The 21,724-nt window shown below is 38.7% G+C and overlaps 1 protein-coding gene across 1 annotated transcript in view; it reads left to right on the forward strand.

Moving 5' to 3' along the window:
• Positions 1-21,724, forward strand: part of LOC134806906 (cytoplasmic dynein 2 heavy chain 1) — a 113,419-nt gene that overhangs the window by 43,188 nt on the left and 48,507 nt on the right. Inside the window, exons 30-38 of the mRNA XM_063780329.1 lie at positions 865-984; positions 1,272-1,460; positions 2,226-2,449; positions 3,141-3,320; positions 3,894-4,017; positions 4,891-4,998; positions 5,092-5,248; positions 13,910-14,117; positions 14,630-14,804. Of these exons, the coding sequence (XP_063636399.1) occupies positions 865-984; positions 1,272-1,460; positions 2,226-2,449; positions 3,141-3,320; positions 3,894-4,017; positions 4,891-4,998; positions 5,092-5,248; positions 13,910-14,117; positions 14,630-14,804 (1,485 nt within the window). The remainder of the gene's footprint in view (positions 1-864; positions 985-1,271; positions 1,461-2,225; positions 2,450-3,140; positions 3,321-3,893; positions 4,018-4,890; positions 4,999-5,091; positions 5,249-13,909; positions 14,118-14,629; positions 14,805-21,724) is intronic.

The following is a 21,724-nucleotide window of genomic DNA, read 5'->3' on the forward strand; positions in this document are numbered from 1 at the left end:
AGTCCTACCACGGAGTAGACGAAAAGTAAGGGACAGGGATATTTTATTCGCGATTTTCATAATAGATCTATGCGAAAAGATAATCAGAGAGACTTGATCCTAGGGGAGACTTGGTCCCCTAAATTATAAAGTTTTAAAATAGATCTAAAATAGCAATTCTAACTTAACTACGTTGTCAAAATCAGAACATTATAGCGATTGATTCCTTTTAGGATAGTAAGAGTCTGTGCGGAAAGAGAAGAGTCGTAGAATGTATCGTTGTACATTTCACGACTTTTCTCTCTTCGTACAGACTCTATTTTTCATTTATTGGCAATTATTTAATGGTTTTAAAATTTAGGTAACCAAGTCGCCCCTAAATGACCGTACTCACCCAGTATATAATAGGTAGTTGGTATATTTTTACGCTTACATGGCGACCTTGCCAGATTTGTTTGCCAGATTTAATTGTTATTCGAAATGATTATTAATTATTTATTAGGTATTTTTGATTATTGATGAGGAAATGGATATTCCATTGTAATACTATCTACTTCTTTTGTTACTTATGCTTTTTTTTAACATTTAGATTTTTTTCTAGAAATTCTAGACTAGTATTTTTTTATACAATCTTTTTAATGTTTGACGATCCTTTTGTGAAATTCTTAGTGTTAAATTTGATATGTATAATAATCCAATTTTATTATGGAATAATATTAACATCAATAAATTGCTCTGATAATTAGATTAAGATTAATTACGATTCATAAGAGCTTCTTGCTAGGCCTACATGAATAAAGTATATTTTGATTTTTGATTTTGATTTTTTATTTTTGGATGGGTGTGACTAGAATCTGTTGACAATTTAATATTTCTTGTTTTTAGTCATTGCATCTCGGTTTGATGGGAAACCCATTTGGACCAGCCGGGACGGGAAAAACGGAGTCTGTTAAAGCACTGGGTGGTCTAGTTGGACGATTAGTCCTGGTTTTCAATTGTGATGAGGTAAGTAGCAAATAAAGAGTTCAAATAGATAGTTAGTTAGAGACGTTAAACTAATCTAGTTTCACTAGATGGCACAACGCAGAGTCCAGTCAATCCTTGACAAAAATTAAGTGATAACGCTGCACGATTTTTTCTTTACTTTTCCAACTTTATAAAATTTATTTCTGACCGTAATCAATCTAACGTATTGATATACGTCCACATTAAATTGTCAGTTTGAAGCAATTACTTGCGCAACGTAGTGTTGATTAGTTTCATTACTGATCTACGCACATTTTACATTATAGGCAATGGACACAGAATGCATGGGTCGGCTGCTCAGCGGCCTGGCGTTATGCGGCGCTTGGGGCTGCTTCGACGAGTTCAACCGGCTGACCGCCGATACTCTCGCTAATATCTCACACCAGCTAGCTTCGCTGCTGACCGCTATGCGAGAGAACACAGGACAGGCCACGGCGCTGCTCAATGGGAAACACGTAAGTTGATATGTCTTAACTATGACGTGGGTCCACGTTTACGCTGACCGACAATAAATATACTCGCTAATATCTCATACTGGTTAGCTTCGCTGCTGGCCGATATGAGAGTCAACACTGGACACTGGACAGGCCACGACGTTGCTCAACGGGAAACACGTAAAATAATATCTTAATTATCACATGGATAGGCTGCTATAAGCGACCAGTAAAGAGCTGCTGAACAGGTACAACAGACTGACCGCCGATACTTTCGCTAATATTTCACACCATTGAGCTTCGCTGCTGGCCGCTATCTATGCGTTACGCTGTAAAATTGCGTCATGGATGGTGCAGAACTGACAGCCCTTCGTGTGCGATATTCAGTCGCACTCGGTTTTAAAATCTACACGACACGAGAAATTGAAACTAAATGTTTAAACAGAGATTTGGTTGAGGTCGGGGGTTAACTAATAGTAGTAAGTATCTGAGTAAGTAACTAAACTAATATCTTATCATAAACACGCAATGTTGCTCCATTGATATAATAGTGTGTCGAGCAATAAGTACCTTCATTACTCATATTGGTATTTTCATTACAAAGTTTAACGAGTACGATTTTATGTCTTTGCGTTTCGTTACATCTCTTTAGATGCTCAGGTATTTAGGAATAGGTACGTATCGCAAGAGGAATGTATAAAGTTCTAAATACCCCACAATAACCATAAAAAATTGACTTTGGAATATGCCACTATAATGAAATCTAATAATAATTTCTGTTGGCAGGTGACCGTATCCCAGTGGTGTGGCGTGGCAGCGACCATGAATCCGGTGGGAAGAGGCTACGGGGGGCGCCGCGCGCTGCCGGCGGCCTTGGAGCGAGTGCTGCGGCCCGTGGCCATGGTGGAGCCGAGAGGAGACCAGCTGGCGAGGCACCTCCTCGCGGCGCAGTGCGTCACCGACGCTGAGGCGCTCGCTGAGGACTTGTATGCCGTTTTCTCTATGGCCAGGTAATCATTGTTTGTCATCTATAAACCCACTGGAAGGAAAACGCTTGAGAAATAATTGCCGTGCCGTCGCCAGCAGCATAGAGTGAGTCCCGCGACTCGCAGCCACGGTAGAAGCGAGAGGCGACTGGTAAAGCATTAGATAGAGGCATAAAAAAACATATTTTGATATCATGAAGCGACTTTTCTCAGATTCTCATTCTCAGACAGTATAATTATCTCAATGTGTAGTAAACTGAACTCTCTAGTTTCTCGGAGTATAATTATGCTCAATGTGTAGTAAACTGAACTCTCTAGTGTCTCAGAGTATAATTATGCTCAATGTGAAGTAAACTGAACTCTCTAGTTTCTCAGAGTATAATTATGCTCAATGTGTAGTAAACTGAACTCACTAGTTTCTCGGAGTAAAATTATGCTCAATGTGTAGTAAACTGAACTCTCTAGTTTCTCTGAGTATAATTATGCTCAATGTGTAGTAAACTGAACTATCTAGTTTCTCAGAGTATAATTATGCTCAATGTGTAGTAAACTGAACTCTCTAGTTTACAACGAAAGACCTCAGTCTCCGTTTGACGCAGTACAAACCGTCAACTAGAAATCTGACGGCTAGAACCATCGCGAAATAAATGAGAAAAATAATGTGTTAGTCGTACCTTCACAGTAAACAAATATTAACCATAATGAAATTTGTTAGCACACTGCTGGGCGGGCAGCGGCACTACGACTGGGGCCTGCGCGCGCTGAAGGCGGCGGTGGGCAGCGCGGGCGCGGCGCTGGCGGCGCGGCCGCTCACGCCACCCCAGCGCCGCGCCGCGCTGCGCCGCGTGCTGCGCCGCAACAACCTGTCCAAGCTCACTGGACACGACAAGCGGAGGTGATACCACCACTATATATCAACCCCCATCTAAATTAAACTAGTGGCTTTGTGAGACCAAGCAAACTCCCATGACTCCGTCATTTTGAGAAGTTAATAAAAAACATTATATTATTTAACAAAATTTCACGAGAATCGGTTGAGAAATCAACATGTAGAGGAGAACAGCCGATCAGACATACAACAATAACATACAAATAATCTAAAGACGCTTCGCGCTCACCCGGTCAAAAAATCGAATCACAAAGATCAAGGTGTATCCCGAAAATCATCCACTACTCCTGTAAGACTTGGCAGTCAAGTTCCAGACACCATGTTTATAACTAACAGCTAACAGCACGCCAACTTATAAGAATCGACCTATTCGTTAATAAAACCTAAGGCAGTGCTCGGCAAGCAACTTTTAAGAATAGCCGCAAGACTCACTAATATTAATTTGGTTGGTATAACTAATTAATCAATCTTTTATTTTTACAAACAAACATATCTACAATTGCACTTCGAAAGAGCCACATGCGGCTCGCATACTACGGTTTGCTAAATCCTGACCTAAGGTCGAATCTCCTATTGCAGGTTCGAGAATATCTTGTCGCTGGTATTTGCTGATGTGCCCCAAGAGGAGCACGCTACGGACCCGATAAGTTCCGCTCTAGACGCGTCAGTCGCTTCGCTTGGCCTTGTGCATAATAAGCTTCAGGTAGGTATAATAAAAAAAACTACATAACAGTTTCTTACATCAGGTGTCGCTACTACGAGAAATCTAAGCACTGCTGGATAAATAATTCATCTTTTACATTTAAATGACACTTTAAGAAAAATATTACGTTTAGAACATTCCATTCTTGACACCGACATTCACACTCGACATTCGACATTCTTTTACGACCGGTCTGGCCTAGTGGGTAGTGACCCTGCCTATGAAGCCGATGGTCCCGGGTTCGAATCCCGGTAAGGGCATTTATTTGTATGATGATACAGATATTTGTTCCTGAGTCATGGTTGTTTTCTATGTATTTAAGTATGTATATATTATATATATCGTTGTCTGAGTACCCACAACACAAGCTTTCTTGAGCTTACCGTGGGGCTTAGTCAATTTGTGTAAAAATGTCCTATAATATTTATTTATTCTTATACATGAATACACGGGGAATATTTGCGACAATCCATATCAAAAGGGACCTTATGGCGGTCGGCGCTTACGCCATTATTAGCGACGCGCCAATACTAATGCGGTACTACGCGATGTAAACTTCCTTCACAAGGTCCCTATTGACATGGATTGTCACATTCGTCGAATATATTCAGAATAAATTGTTACAACACTTTCAAAATTAACTGTTGGTGTCAGATGCATACTCGTACCTAATCTTTTTAGGCGAATTAACAGCAAAGCTACGCAGATGTCCGGAATTTAAATGTACCGGGCAAAATGACGTAGCTTAATATAGACTTAATTTAGCTAATACGCTGCGTAGTCTCTAGTCTCAAGCGAGTCTCGGTTTGGACCAATTTAAGAGTTTATTCATTTTATTGTTTAACCTTCATATGTGATGTTTTATTATCTCAGGTTCAAAAATGCATCGATTTGTATGAGCAGATGCAACAGAGAATGGGCGTGGTCGTAGTGGGACCCCCCGGATGTGGGAAGTCAACCATCAGAAAACTTCTAAAGACAGTAAGTTAACCCATAACTTATGAGATGTTGTTATGTAAATATATTTAACCTAACCTAGTCTCATAAGGCTTGAGTAATGCTATTAAATTCCAGGCCCTTGTGCAACAAGGCAGAAACATAGTGGAGTACACGATCAGCCCGAAGGCGATGAGCCGCAGCTGGCTGCTGGGCCACATCGACCCCGACACGCGGCAGTGGAGCGACGGCGTCATCTCCGCCACCGCGCTGCAGGTCTCCAACCAACCTGCAGGTGTGTTGTACTACAAGGCTACATAGTGGAGTACACGATCAGCCCGAAGGCGATGAGCCGCAGCTGGCTGCTGGGCCACATCGACCCCGACACGCGGCAGTGGAGCGACGGCGTCATCTCCGCCACCGCGCTGCAGGTCTCCAACCAACCTGCAGGTGTGTTGTACTACAAGAATATGCAATCAGCAGCCTACAACGAAATGTATGTGTGTCACATGAACACAGTTTTACAGCGAGCTGAAAAATTGCATTAACACCTTATTCATTCAAAGTCTTGAACCAGGATTGTTGAGCCACTCGCTATTAAAAGTAATCGAGCCGTGTATTGCAAAAGAGGCTTTAGGGGCTATTCATAAATTACGTCATTTCAAATTAGGGGGGGGGGGGGGTCTGGACATCGGATGACGGTAGCATGAAGTAGGAGGAAATGGGGTCATTTGAAGCATGATTTTTGGATGATTATAGGGGGGGGGGGGTCAAAAATCGCCAAAAATCGATGACGTAATTTATGGACAGCCCCTTATCCGTAAGTAATTTTCGTATGTAGTCACGAAAATTTACATTTACACTACTTACGTACAGTCACCTGCAATAATGTTACACAACGAAGGCCGCAAATCTGACACGATCTTATTTGTAGAGCCATAAGAGCGGGTTACATATTATTGCAGGTGACTGTACTCATAATATATTCGTATAATAGAAAAAAAAATATATATCTGTCATTTACATTCCGTGTTTGACATAATTTATATGCATGTGAATGAAGTTAGAAGTTAGTCCGCCATTTATACTGATATCTGATTCCGATATGGTCTTTATTTTTCAAAGAAGCACTGTAGTGTGTGCTACACCTTACCCACACATATACAGTGTTAGAGTATATAAGGCTACACATGTATCATTTGAGAGCGCATTATACTAATATCATAGCAAGCAGTTGTTTGTATTTACGTCCCACCTCACATGGCGACCCTGCCAGTGCGGCCTTGTGCTGCACTGGCGGCGCGCCGCGCGGCCAGTGAAGGTCGAGCCAAAGAAGATCGTAATTAATAATTATGTGACCTTGTTCAAACTTTTTTCCAAATTAACACATAAAATAGAGAAAGTGCTAGAAAAGTTATAAATAGACTATGTGAAGAACATTGCAAAAACATTTAGTGAAGTGACTAAAATAATAAATAGTGAAGAAGTGACCTTAATATAACGATTTAAATAAATGGACCGTTTTTCAAGAGTGTATTACGTACGTACAACAAGACTGGACTTTATTATGGATTATAAACGGTTTGGGATAGTATGCAGCCGGGAGTTGTCGGTGTCCCTGGACTAGGATGGCGAGCCCGGGGCAGGAGGTACGATACGAGAACGGCGGCAACAGCGCAAACAGAGAGGTGCTTGACGTGAAATAATTGGCTAGGTTACGATTATAAGAAAATTTTAATAATTAATTGTTGGTACAGTCGCCATCAGATATATCGGAGCGGCCAAGGTGTTCACAATATCTGAACACGCGCTCTAACGCCCTGACAATAGAGGCGTGTTCCGATATTGTGAACACCTTGGCCGCTCCGATATATCTGATGGCGACTGTACGTAGGTAAATAATATTTTTAGAATTTTTATTTCTTTGTAGGTAAACTTTTGAACTAAATATTTGTTTTCGTTGTGAAACTTGATAAATTAACCAGTGTACTTTATTGAGTGTTAATTTTAATTTAAAAAATTATAGCTATTGCCAATAATATATGTAATAAGCAATTAATATGAAGGATATCGTTGTATCCACTTAAATTTATACTTATAGTACGTTATATGGTTAAAAGGACGGTTAGTTGAAAATAAATATTGGGTCCTTACCTATGAAATTGGCGTTTTTGTTCATAGATATAAGTCTGATCCTAGTTTTTTTCTTTTTTACAAAAGTACATACACAATTACAATAAAACTACAATATGATTTCGCCAAACTGCTTGACAGCAATTAATTGTTATTTTTTATTGTTAAGTGTTCAGAATTAAGCCTTGAAAATAGGTCTTTTCATGTGCTGTCGGTTCGAGTATTAAAATTACTTATATTTTTCTAATGGTACCAATTTTCAAGAAATGGAGATATTGAAAACATACCTTAAAGGTGTCAAAAATTACTGGAAAAATTTTGTTTGGTTTGAATTAGCCATCAAAAAAATATCCGCAAAATTAATTGTATGGAAATTCGTGTTTCGTTGAAATTCTCCGAACAAAACGCCAATTTCATAGGTAATTACCTAATATTTACTTTAATATTTCTCACTTTTATAAATAGTTTTTTTTTGTGATCTAATTTTATATACATTTTAACACAGGTTGCTCCAGCGATATGTACATGTTGTTTTTTTTTAAATTATATAATTGTGTTACATATAACGTGCTAAAAATATTAAAAAAAGAAATCATTCCTTGTAAATCAGTATACGAGTATTAGAGTGTAGTACCTACAATACAAATATAGCGCGGCGTTGCGAAAGAGTTCCCATAAACGGTTTGGTATGCAGAGAGTATGTTATTACATCTCAAATTTCAGTAACAGGTGTCTTAAAATGAAGCATTGTGCACAGTTTTAGATTATTTAAGTTTTATCAATTTTATCATAATGATACTTATTAATTGCTAGTAGAGACCGACCGCACCGACTTTTAACCATTACATAGATTTGGTGTTTTAGTATACAAATGTTTTTGTTCGTATTTAAGATTTTTAAAAGATTTTGTGTACCGGACTTAATTTGTTATTATTTATAATAACGTGGATCTGACATATTATTCAAGGAGTGACTAGATTAGTTAATACAAGAATTATACACCAATTACATAGCTACTTATGAAGAATGAGTTAATAGTTAAACAGCGAAAGCGTAGAGTTTGTGTAGACCAGTTTTTATAGATATGGGCATGATACTGTAAAGATTAACGATGGTTTTCAAGGATCGCAAGTTTTGATAATGTATAGGTATAAGTAATTGAATGTTATGGAAGTTTCAAAAAGGTGTTGAATGTGAAATAATGGATAGGTTGGTCTTGGATTGTTTAATTGAAAAGAAAATAGTTTGTTGTTGGGAAAGTACGTTAGTAAAGTGGTTGGGAGAACTGAAACGGATAAGTTTTTCAAAGGACGATTAGCCTGATCAACTAAGAGTTGCTGAAATTCTTATTTGTTGACGTTTTCATTGCTGTGAGTTAAGTGATTGCATTTGAATGTTGTTATTTTTTGTTTGTTGTTGAGAGGAAAGAAATGAAAGTAAATACCTAATTGACAAATAAAAATGCCTATCGCATCTTCGGTGGCCCGAGAGGCGGCCTTGAGCGATACGGTATAGCAAGGGTACGCCAGGATACAAGGCAGGCACGGAATCCTTGGATGTCTGACCATGATTCGGTCGAGTATCAATTGTGGAGACTCCTTGGACACATGGAAGGTTATGATGTAAGGAAGTGTTAAAAGAACTGCCTGAATGTGATTATAAATATATTATGTATGTGTGCGCGCGCAAAATTAAAATATCCTTGTATCCTGAGCAAATAAATAAATGAATATTAAGGTCGGCCGACCACGTGTATAAAAGCGTTGTGTACCCTTGCCAAAGTGATGCATATAAAATGCCCACTTCAAGTGTTTATAAAAAAAATATATACTATAAAGTAGTAAAGTGACGTCTTAAGGGGCCGGTATATGACGTTTTCGATTTAGACCTCACTTTGTAACCATAATTTGTTCAATGAATGTTTAATAATTGCATTAAATTACACGTAAATTTGTTCACGAAGAAACCGTGTACCGACTCTTCATGCCATTGTATTTTTAATTTGCTGTTATTCTCTACAAATCGACACTAAAAGTATCAAAAAAACAAAATATGGAGTTCCGTTTGAGACAGAAGCAAAACAATTTTGTCTTTGACAGTAATTGAATTATTGTATGATTCTGAAAGCTAGATAATTCAGCTACCAATTTATTATCGATTTATATTTTTACTCACAAAGACAACACAGAAATTCAATCTCAAATGTAAACTTTCGAACAATTTCCATACATTGACGACATCACTCAAAATTCTTCTTCAAGTCAGATGCCCGTTGGGGCTACACCGGAGCACACGTGTACTTCTTCAAATGAAAATGACAGCTTGATTTTCTTGCTTTTGACAATTATATTGACATTAAAATATATACGCACACGAGAAAGTATACCAGTAGATAAATTGTATTTCAAAAAATAGGGTACATAAATATCAGCTCGCGTCTCATTTAAATTTGATTTGCTGTTATAATGGTTGAAAACCGCAGTAAACTATCTTAAAACAATACGATTACAGTCGAATTTAAGTATTATGTTCCTTCAAAACTCGCTTAAAATGAAAAAAGTTTAAAGACTCATCTTTACTGATTGGGATCAATTTTTATTATGCTGGTATCATTTTGCGTCAGTTTAAAAACGTATTTGACTTCTGTACGTCAATGAATTTTGATGACAATTGTAATCTTGTATTATATTATAGAACTTTTATCTTAAAATAATGCCTATTAACAGAAAGAGTTATGTAATTCGTATAAGTAATACCTGAAAGTCTTGTACCTAGATCTGTAATACCATGGATTGCGACGAATAAATGATAATGATTATGCGGTTCGTTCCGTCTATATGTATAATGCGTGTACGTGCTGTTCTCTGAAAATCTTCAAGAAAAAATAACGGCTAGACCAGCACTAAGTACTAGCGAGTTTTTGCGGCTTTGGAGACCGAGATGAAGCTTACAGGCCAATAGCGCTCTAGTTATTGTTATGTATACCTATGTATCGAATGTTTTATAAATTACCTATAAAAAGCAATGTTTTATTTCGATTAGGTCTACATTTTGTGCATATTGCATATCTGAAGTATTTTCGTACTAAACTTGAAACTTTCGTTCAAACTAAATAAAATAATTATTCCAAATGTACAGTCGCCTGCAATTTATGTTACACAACGAAGGCCGCAAAAATATCTGACACGATCTTATTTGTAGAACCATAGGACCATGTCACATATTTTTGCGGCCTTCGAAGAGTAGGTACCGTCATTATCACCAACTTTGCCCGCTTATTTTTTAAAACGAATTTCTCAAAAAACATCACATCATATGACTTTTTTTGCTCAGCACGTCCATTGTGATCAAACGCATCAGTTTATTTAAAAGAAAAAATATTTTTTATCGTGTTTTTACTCATTTTTTTGCGTTTTAGAGGGCGGGCAAAGATATCCGGGGTTTTCGCCAACATTGCCCACGTCAATTTGGTATTCAAATACAGCTCGTATGATGATGATGTCTAAGGATCACTTAAAGGTTTTGGGCAATCCTACCATTCCCTGTTAATAACTTAGCGATAAGTGTAAAAACTTTAAAAAAAATTTGCTGGGCAATGTTGCCTACCCGTTTTTGCCCATTTCCAAATAAGGCTCGCCTAAGCATTTTACAAAGGCTAGGGTTGTCACTTTTGAGAAAATCTGTTACAATAGTTTAATGGCCAAAAATATGATTTTTGTTGTGTTTTTCATTCGTTAACGGGATAAAACATCTAAATAAAGGATAGATTTAGATTTTAGATAGATTTAGATATTTATTCTCATAATATTAAATTACATTATAAATTATGCTAGACTAATCTACACGAATTTATATTATGATCGTCATTCATATTTACATAATATTATTTAATACATACAAATTAAAAAAATGTCTTGCAATAATTAATCTTATGTCAACAATTTATCCATTCATGTCAAAACAAAATACGGTAATAACTTAGTACGAGTATCTCTTAATGATCGTCATGTTCTAAATAAAATACTAGGTACATATTACAATATACATAAATCAATAACTGAGAACATGTCAAATTTATACGATTCAATTTTCAATTTAAAATGTCAGGGTCATATACTCATTTACAGAATAAAGTGGATTATCCAATAAAAGGACTCTCAGTTGACGTTCAAATGTTTCGTCAGATGTTTCCGTTCGTAATTCAGCGGGTAGACGCTCGTAGTATGTCGGGCCGATTACTCGCGGGTTTTTGCATGAAAGTGCCATGCGTCGCGGCACTGTTCTGAGTCTCCCCGTGGATCTGATTATTTTGCCCGTGACAAATTAAATACAGTATATATTTATAAACTTATTTTAGTGTACAAACATAACCTTCTTTTACTTGCGAAGTTGGGTAAATTAGATGAAAGTGACAACCCTAATCCGTTTTTGGTGGTGGGCAATGTTGGTATAGATGCCAAATTACCGGATTACTTTGCCCACCGCTAAAACTTTTGTGTATTTTAGGCCTTTTTAGTTTAAATCTCAATAGACATAATCTATGCTTCATGTGTTATAACTCAAACCCGGAAATATTTGTCAAAGGGTTCTCAATTTTTTCTACTTGCATTCATTATTTATCAATTTTATGCCCGCCGAAATATACCCTATATTAGACAACTCGCTCAAACTCTAAATTCCCAAGTCAAGTTATGCACAAGTTTGGTATATAGTTTTGTCAGAAATATAACCTATTTTCTACTAAAAATAGCAGGGTGGCCATAACTATTATAATTTTTTCTACATTAACGAATTTGTTTAAAATTGTCGTTTTGGGCAAAGTTTCCCTGGAGGCAAAGTTGGCGCTAATGACGTAACATATTATTGCAGGTGACTGTACATAAATGTTTCGGTGATTTTGAGATTATTTTTCAGGTTAGTTTACTAACAATCAAGTTATGCAGATACCGATTTCGTGAACGTATAAGTAGTAAGGTACCGCTATTGTTTAGCGATACCGATTATTTTTGAAGGCAAAACTATACCGTTGAAATATAAAGATATTAAAATTACAGCAGGGACAACCATTTTTTATAGGTGTACCTAAACCATCATTGGCCGAGCGTTAGCAAAGGTCTCCGTTTCAGCTTGGGCAAAAATGCTTTTGTATGTTCTCCTTTGCAGATCACATTTCTCAACTGATTCTCGTGAAAATTTGTAAGCAGGTTCGATAGAACTATTCTGTTTCGCTTTATCCGCCAAAATGGAATTGCCACCCTGCTGAAACTTTATTTATTTAAATTCCTATTGAATGGATTTTGCACCTTATGAAAAACCGTATAGAGTAGTAAATAACATTTTACATCTGACTTAATGACATCTTGTTTTATTCGCTTTAATTGTACAAAACGCGTATCTCGACAAAGCAATATTAGGTAGTAAAACAGTCAACAATCAAATTAATTACATAGGTAAGTACGTCACGTGTGACATGAACAGACAAGGAAAGCAAGATTAAATGCATTGTTTCTCTTTCATCTTTCAATGGAACGCTTTTACCCTCAAAGGAGGCTAGTGGTCAATACTAAACTAAAAGTCCAATCTTAAAAAAAACATGATGGGTCACTGACCTGTCCCAGTAAAGTGAGGTAGTGTGCGTGAAGTGCGCTTGTGTGTGAAATGGGGTAAATTGACAGAATCTGAAATTTTACCCACCGCTACCGTCGCCTTAAATAAATATATAGAAAAAGGATAGACTTGCAAGTCATACGTATACACGAATATATGTATCATACAATAAACTCGAGAATTTACTATTTTTTACATTATGACGAAGAACAACTAAGGATGTACATAGGTACCTTCGATCGAAACATTAATGTAGACGGACTCATTTAACAACTAGGTATACAATAATTGTATAGCTAAATATACATGAATTGGAATTTTGGATATGTACCTATTGGATATATATATATAGGTATAATATTCTGTAAGCTTTAAAATTTGTGTTAAATTGTCTAAATATTTAGTATTTACCTACCTATTAAGTAACTTTAACTTTTGTGTGTTTTTCTTTTAATGTTAAAACTAAACTCGTGTCTATTGTTTATTTTTAAATGTATTTTAGGTAGTAAGTTTCTTTAGAAATAATTATAATTTTTAAATGATGCATAATTATGTACGTAATGTATCCCGTACATGCAGAACTTTATTTTATAACTCGAGGTCAATATTTACATTCCAAGATCTTAACATTTTTTTTTATATTTTAAATTCAAAATTGTACCAATATGTATTTCAAAGAAATATGTTGAAATTATAAAAAACTAAGTAATGCATTTTTTAAACCTAACGAATTTAATGTGTTTTTCTTCATGAGGTTAATAGTATTTTATTTTTACAATGTGTATTACCTACTCTATTGTCTTTTTGTTTGCATTATTTTCTTATACATATAAACTTATTTTTATTTAAAAAAATTAGATTATCGTTTTCTTGTTTTAGGTACAGTAATCTATTTTTTTTTCTCCAGGAGGGAAGGTGTAGTGTGTGCTACACCTTACCCACAAATATACAGTGTTAGAGTATATAAGGCTACACATGTATCATTTGAGAGCGCATTATACTAATATCATAGCAAGCAGTTGTTTGTATTTACGTCCCACCTCACAGCACAGTGAAATTATTGGTTTCATCCCTTTAGTTGCATACTCAGCTTTGTCTTCCTTGACTAAGGGTGGTATTCCACCCGTCCAATTTGATGTCAAAAGAAATTGGATAAGTGGAATACCACTCTAATACATAAATATGTGCATTGTATGTAAATATGTGTGTATCCCAGACGTGTGGTGTTGGGTGGTAATGGACGGCGACGTGGACCCGTCGTGGGTGGAGGCGCTGAACTCGGTGCTGGACGACAACCGGCTGCTGACGCTGCCCTCCGGCTGGCGCATACAGTTCGGCGCCAACGTGAACTTCCTCTTCGAGACGCACAGCCTGGACCACGCCTCGCCCGCCACGCTGTCCCGGATGGGGGTCATTCTGATGAGGTTAGCATAAAACAATTTTTTATCAAGCAAAAACGTTGCCTTGATTTTTTTTTTTGGTTGCATGTGAGAAAGGAATGGAAAGATTTGCGCGTTTCTGGTAGGCATCCGCAGCTGAGTTGGTTAAAAGCGATAAACCGAAATAAATGTCATACACGAAGGGAAAAATTACCAAAACTACTTGGAAATTTCGACCCATGCCACCGTGACCGGATAGCCGAGTGATTCAGGCACCTGTCCGGTAAACGGGGGACGCTGGTTCGATTCCAGCTCTAGACACTGGAGGCTTTGGTAATTTTTCCTTTCGTATATGACATTTATTCCGATTTATAGTTTAAATAGTAGTGTGTCTACTTGAAAAAACACAAATTAAATATTTTCATAGAAAGTTAAGAAAAGTACGGATTGCAGAGGTCGCGGGTTCAAGTCCTATATCTAGTTCTACTGGCACAATTTTTCTTAGAAGTTACTCCTCGTCTAAGATCAATATCACTTTGTTTTTGTTTCAATTACAGTGAAGAAAGCAGCTGTGTAGAAGAGGTTATGGAACACTGGATGAGAAAAGCGGAGTTTGATAATGAACTGGCAAAGATGGCACTGTCATTACTACAGCAAGCCGTTAAGAAATGCATCCATTGGTTTAACACACATAAATCCGATGTTATTATAAAGATATACAATTTATCGGTTGTAAGTATATATTTTTAAAAATAATTGTATTATTGCATTAAACTAAGGCGTTTGTTTGTGTGAGTATGTAGCACTCAGGTTTTTTTGAAGTGAAAACTTCTTTAGCGGCGCTGGGCACTTTTTGAGGTGGGGAAAAAAAAGATAAACTCGAGACAGCGTAAGGCGATCACGTGCCCGTAACGTTTAGATGGCCACTCATTTAGATGGCATTTAAATCAATAAAGAAAAACTCAATGACATTACATGAAAAAGGTTCTAATCTTGTACGGGTTGAAATACGAGGATCTCAGTTACATTATAACTTTATATCACTCAAATATAATTCAATAAAGCTACATCATGATGAAATCGCTAATAAAAGTGAACTCTAGTACTGGTGAATAAAACTCAAAATATCATGACCAAATATATTTTCTCAAAAATGGACGGCAAAGTCGACTTTGACGTTTAAAAAATTGGTCGCGAAGCGCGTAGTTTATGGTCAGTCAAAAATTAAAAAGTTAAAAACATTGCAGTCTCGATTTTGGGACTGCAATGTTGCATACAAATTCCATTATTTGTCGTGTTCCAAACTTTTTAAAAGTTGAAATGGCCATATCAAATAAAGACACAGGCCCATTAAACAGCCAAAGAGATGATTAGTACTTATAATTATAATGTTGGTACCGCGACTATTTAGCTGTCTCAAATAGGTTGGCGTATTTTCGGCAGTAAAATACACTTCTATTTATTAAGAGCGCTATTACATTTCGGCGTTGAGCGAGTTTAGGTATTTTACGCGCTGCGGCAGGCCGTGCGAGCTCAGTACGCCGATCCCTTCTACCACACTCGCACTACAATGATGGATTAAACATTCTTGATCCTTCGCGAAGCATATTGAAATCAACCATAACAACACTAACTGTACTTAACTTTTAAAGTTCTAAAACTGTTATTTGGTAAGTACGAAAATACTAAATGCAGTGCAAATGTACATAGGGGCTGTTCATAAATTACGTCATCTATTTTTGACGCTTTTTGACCCCCCCCCCACTCCTCAAATCATCCAAAAATCAAGCTTCGGATGAATCTGTTTCCTCCTACGTCATGTTACCATCATCCGATGACCAGACCCCCCCCCCACTCCTCCCATTTGAAACGACGTAATTTATGAATAGCCCCATACTCGTACTTATGAAGGTATATTATTCGAAAGAAATTATAGGTACCTACTCGCTTATTTACATGTTTCGTCATTGCATTTGGTACCTATAGGTTGTAAAGTTTGTATCAACGAGGGTTTAAAAACGAACTGGTACTGAGGGTCTGATGATGATTAAGGTGGTCACGGATACCAATCAACCATGTAGTAACATGATTAGGCTCGTTTGATTCGTCTCAACAAGATCTTTGACACTGAAGATACACAGGGTCTGATGATGGAGCTGGAAGGTGGCCACGGGTACCAGTCTATCATGTAACTAAACAACTTCGTGTTTGGGCTCGTTTGATTCGTCTCAACAAGATCTTTGACACAAGACAGTACTCAGGGTCTGATGATGGAGCTGGAAGGTACCATTACCAATCAACCATGCAACTAAACCACATCGTGTTTAGGATCGTTTGATTCGTCTCAACAAGATCTTTGACACTAGGTGATACTCAGAGTCTGATGATGGAGCTGGAAGGTGGTCACCGGTACCAATCAACCATGCAACCAAACCACTTCGTGTTTAGGCTCGTTTTATTCGTTTCAACAAGATCTTTGACACAAGATAGTACTCAGGATCTGATGTTGGAGCCGGAAGGTGGTCACCGGTACCAATCAACCATGCAACTAAACCATTTCGTGTTTAGGCACGTTTTATTCATCTCAACAAGATCTTTGACACAAGGTAGTACTCAGGGTCTGATGATGGAGCGCGAAGGTGGCGACGGGTACCTGTCTATCATCATCAGCTCCATCATCAGACCCTGAGTAGTATCTTGTGTCAAACATCTTATTGCGACGAATCAAACGAGCCCAAACACGAAGTGGTTCAGTTATTCAATTCAATTCTTTATTGATAAAAATATAATTTTACATGTCAGGTACATATATGCTTAATGCTAAGTCTTATAATTAATTAATTATTAGATTTATTTACATAGTTGGACAGGCAAGGCTGAGCCCGCGAACTAGTAGTTGTTTATTAGATAAATTAATGTGTAAGTACCTATATTATAGTATTATCTACTTGGTACAGTGTTAGGTCTCGAAAAAGGCATCGATTGAGTAGTATGCGTCAGACGCCAGTTTAGATTTAAGTTTTTTATTGAAACATAGGTCGCTGGTGGTTTGTTTCAACTCCAGCTGGATTTTATTATATACTTTAGGTCCTACCGTGACTTTGATACGCTAAGGTGGGCTAGTATCTGGAACAGGCTGCGTGAAATTGGTGTCCCCGAGAAAATCACTAACCTCATAAAGGCTATCTACAAGAATTACTCTTGTAGAGTGACGCACAATGGCCTCGTCTCGGAGGATATTCAAGTAAATGCTGGTGTGCGACAAGGGTGTCTTCTTTCTCCTCTCCTCTTCCTTGTTGTTCTCGATGGCATCATGCATCAAACGATTGACAATAAGCGCCGCGGCATAGAGTGGGGACTGTCCAACATCTTAGAAGATCTGGACTATGCCGATGACCTATGCCTGCTGAGCCACACACGCGCTGATATGCAAGCCAAGCTGGACGACCTTCGAAGTGAGGCAATGAAGGCGGGACTCAAAGTCAACACCCGGAAGACACAGGAGATGAGGTGCAGGGACACAAGTACCGTGCCGCTCCTTATTGGCACAGAGGCTGTGGAGCAAGTCCACAAATTTACTTACCTCGGAAGCGTCGTGTCGGAAACTGGAGGGACCGAAGAGGACATCGCTTCGAGAATAGCCAAAGCAAGAGCAACCTTCGCACAGCTCCGCCCCGTATGGCAATCAAGCAAACTGACACGGAGAGTCAAGCTCAGAATATTCCGGTCAAACGTAAAAACCGTATTGCTATATGGATGCGAGACGTGGAAGGTCACAAAAGACATCTCGCGCCAGCTTCAGGTTTGTATTAACCGCTGCCTCCGCCGCATTCTCGGTATATACTGGCCCGAGAAAATTTCAAATGCCAACCTGTGGAGATGCTGCAATGAGACCCCGATCGACCAGCAGATCAAGCGCCGGAAATGGAGTTGGATTGGGCATATACTCCGAAGGGATCCTGACCACATACCGAGGCAAGCCCTCGACTGGAATCCCCAAGGAAAGAGGAAACGTTGCCGCCCAAAACAGACCTGGCGCCGGACTATTGTTGCAGAGGCGAAGGCTATCGGGAAGACTTGGAGCGAACTCAAGCACGAAGCTCAAGACCGATCCAGATGGCGGCGCACTGTGGACGCCCTCTGCCCCACCTAGGGGACATAGGACAATAAGTAAAGTAAGTAAGTAAGTAAGGTCCTACCGTATGTATACACTTTCTAGACTTGGCAAGTCGCGTCTTAGGTGGATTAAGTTCAATAGGCCTCCTGGAACTCGCACCTCGGGCGTTGCCACGAGTCGGAAACAGTGTTATGTTGCGTCTTACGTATTTTGCCACTTCGAAAATGTATAGACACGGCAGGGTAAGAATTCCTGTTTGTTTGAATAGTTCCTGGGCTGGGTGGTCCCATGGGACGCCAGATATGCACCGAATTGCTCGTTTTTGGAGTTTGAATGGCCTTAGTCGGTCTGCAGCATCGCCCCATAGGTCGACTCCGTATGCTAGTATTGAATGAAAGTAGCCGTAATAAGCTTTCTTAATATTATTAATGTTTAGACTGGGGCGGAGTCTGCCAAGGGCGAAGCAAGCGGATGACAGGCGGTCACATAGCTGATCAATATGCGGACTCCACGTTAGTCCGGAGTCGATTATCAGGCCTAAGTATCGCACTTGGTCAACCTGAGGGACGTATTGGCCGTTGCAACTTATATTTAAATCGTGCACTCTGTTACCTCGCAAGCAGAAGCGGAGTATGTTAGTTTTTTCAACGTTTAATATCATTCCGTTGGCCGAGAACCACCTTGCTACTTCATCCATTACTTTGGCCAATTTAGTTTTGAGTAGAATTTGATTTTCAGCTGCTACGATTACACAACAGTCATCGGCGAACATCACAATTTCCGCATCGTCGGTGGCGGTTGTAAAATCGTTCATTAATATTGAAAAAAGGTTATTACCGATCACAGATCCCTGCGGAACAGCAGCGTCCCCCAATTCCAGGAGACCAGATCGTACTCCGCGTACGGAAGTTAGTTGTTTCCGGCCCTTTAGGAAGGAGGCTATCGTTTTTAGGAAGCTGCCGGTGATTCCATAGTGATCTAGTTTGGATAAAATGAGAGGGTGACTAACCAGCTCAAAGGCGCGCGACAAGTCGCAGAATATGGCTGCCACCTGTAGCCCGGCATCGAGGTGGCCGGTCACCCTGGTCACTACGTCGCGTGCCGCGTCGATGGTTGATCTCCCGGGTTGGTAAGCATACTGCTGAGTGTTTAATAAATTATTAGAGTAAAAATGAGACATTAATTTTTCACTTAGTACTCGCTCGAAGACCTTCGAAAATAGTGGTATTAGCGAAATGGGTCGATAGTTCTTTAAACTGTTAAGGTCGCCCTTACCTTTATATATCGGTTGTACCTTGATATTTTTTAACGTGCTGGGATAGGTACCTGCATCTATACATCTATTTATTAGGTCACAAAATATATCAATAATAAATGTCACATGGTAGACTGGTACCCGTGGCCACAGTCCAGCTCCATCATCAGACCCTGAGTACTAACTTGTGTCAAAGATCTTGTTGCGACGAATCGAACGAAGCCAAACACGAAGTGGTTTAGTTGCATGGTTGATTGGTACCGGTGACCACCTTCCGGATCCATCATCAGACCCTCAGTACTACCTTGTGTCAAAGATCTTATAGAAACGAATAAAACGAGCCTAAACACGAAGTGGTTTAGTGGCATGGTTGATTGGTACCGGTGACCACCTGCCGGCTCCATCATCAGACCCTGAGTACTATCTTGTGTCAAAGATCTTGTTGAGAGGAATCAAACGAGCCTAAACACGAAGTGGTTTAGTTGCATGGTTGATTGGTACCGGTGACCACCTTCCGGCTCCATCATCAGACCCTGAGTATTATCTTGTGCCAAAGATCTTGTTGAGACGAATCAAACGAGCCCAAACACGAAGTGGTTTAGTTGCATGGTTGATTGGTACCGGTGACCACCTTCCGGCTCCATCATCAGACCCTGAGTACTATCTTAAGTCAAAGATCTTGTTGAGACGAATAAAACGAGCCTAAACACGAAGTGGTTTAGTTGCATGGTTGATTGGTACCGGTGACCACCTTCCGGCTCCATCATCAGACCCTGAGTACTATCTTGAGTCAAATAAATACATATAGAATGTCAGGTCGTTTCAAATATTTTTAATCCTGTCCGGTAGTTTATTAAACTGTACCATTATAAATTATAATACTATAAAAACAGTGCTAGGATCAAAGTCTCTCGTTGCGGTTTACACGCACACAGTATAGCGTTTTACACGGCGCCCGCCGCACACAATGATAAAAAACCTCGTCGTCGCCGTTGAAAATGTGCGGAGCCGACCGACACACGTCCTGCCTCTACAAGCTCTGCCGCGGCACTGAGCTGGCGCAGCGCGCGTCATCGGTAATATAGAGTAGTTTTCAAAAAATTGCCAAAAAATTATAGTAGAATTTCATAAACACTAATGTATACCAACAGTATAAGCAAACGTTGCAGATTGCTTGAGTATGAAAATGACTTCGATATTAAGTAGATTTTCGTAGGAATTGACACTTGTTTCGGAGAGAAAATCGAGTTCGTTTTACTTTGATTTTCTCTTTCTCAAAGGTATGTAGGAAAAATATAGTTTGATATGCCTAAAGTACAGGGTATTAGTAATACAAAATAGCCAGGTTTAGCAGAGTAAAATTCTCAACATTTCCAAATAAGAGCTCGCCATTCAGTGCTTCACGGGGTTTTTCGGAAACGACCATCAGAAAAAAAATCATTACTAATTTAATAAGTTCTTTTTCTAATATTTACAACGATATTTATAAAGATAAGAAGACGCTTTTACTGGAACAAGTACTCATTGTATCTAATAATGAGCGGAAAGTCCTGAATTTCGTCGACTAGTATCATCAATTTTGCATTATTTCGACTTTTCTTGTAAGAGCGCTCTTAATTAAAAAAATAAAAAGGCGGCAAAGCTAATTTTTTCAATTGTTTCTACTTTTTTCTGTGAAAATATATACGTAAGAACGTTGATTCTGTAAAATATTTCTATTATATTTATATTTCTTGTACCATTTTTGAGAAAAGCACTATATATGACTCGGCTGGAAGGCTACTTGCTGGCTTCGGATTCAATTAAACGGACTCCCGAGGTCGTCCGTTTAATACGAATCCTCAGCCTGCAAGTAGCTACTTCCGAGCCTCGACAATAATGTACTATTAGATGCGAGGTCTGCAAGGTAACTTTACCATTTCGATTCGAATTTTAAACAATTAACGCTACAAATTTGAATTTCGAATATTAAACAAGCTCACTGACCAGCAATTTCGGAACTAAAGTTTTTCAATAGAAAGGAGGATGGGTCAATTATACATAGTGCTGCAGACATTTTGGACTAGTCATTGAGTTTTCACTTCTGTCGGCACTCCCGGAGTGCAACCCGTTGTTTTTTTTAAAACGCAGTGTCTTAAACCGCTCGATCTGCCTGATGGTAAGCGCTCACTGTAACTTGTGAACCTTTGCTATAATGCCTGGAATACACGAATCTCGTAAGGGATACCTCATCAAAAAGAATAATTATCGCCTTGGGTCCCAGCCATAGACAATGTCAAA

The sequence above is a fragment of the Cydia splendana genome, chromosome 3 (genome assembly GCF_910591565.1).
Source record: "Cydia splendana chromosome 3, ilCydSple1.2, whole genome shotgun sequence".
In the NCBI taxonomy this organism is placed as follows: Eukaryota; Metazoa; Arthropoda; class Insecta; order Lepidoptera; family Tortricidae; genus Cydia; species Cydia splendana.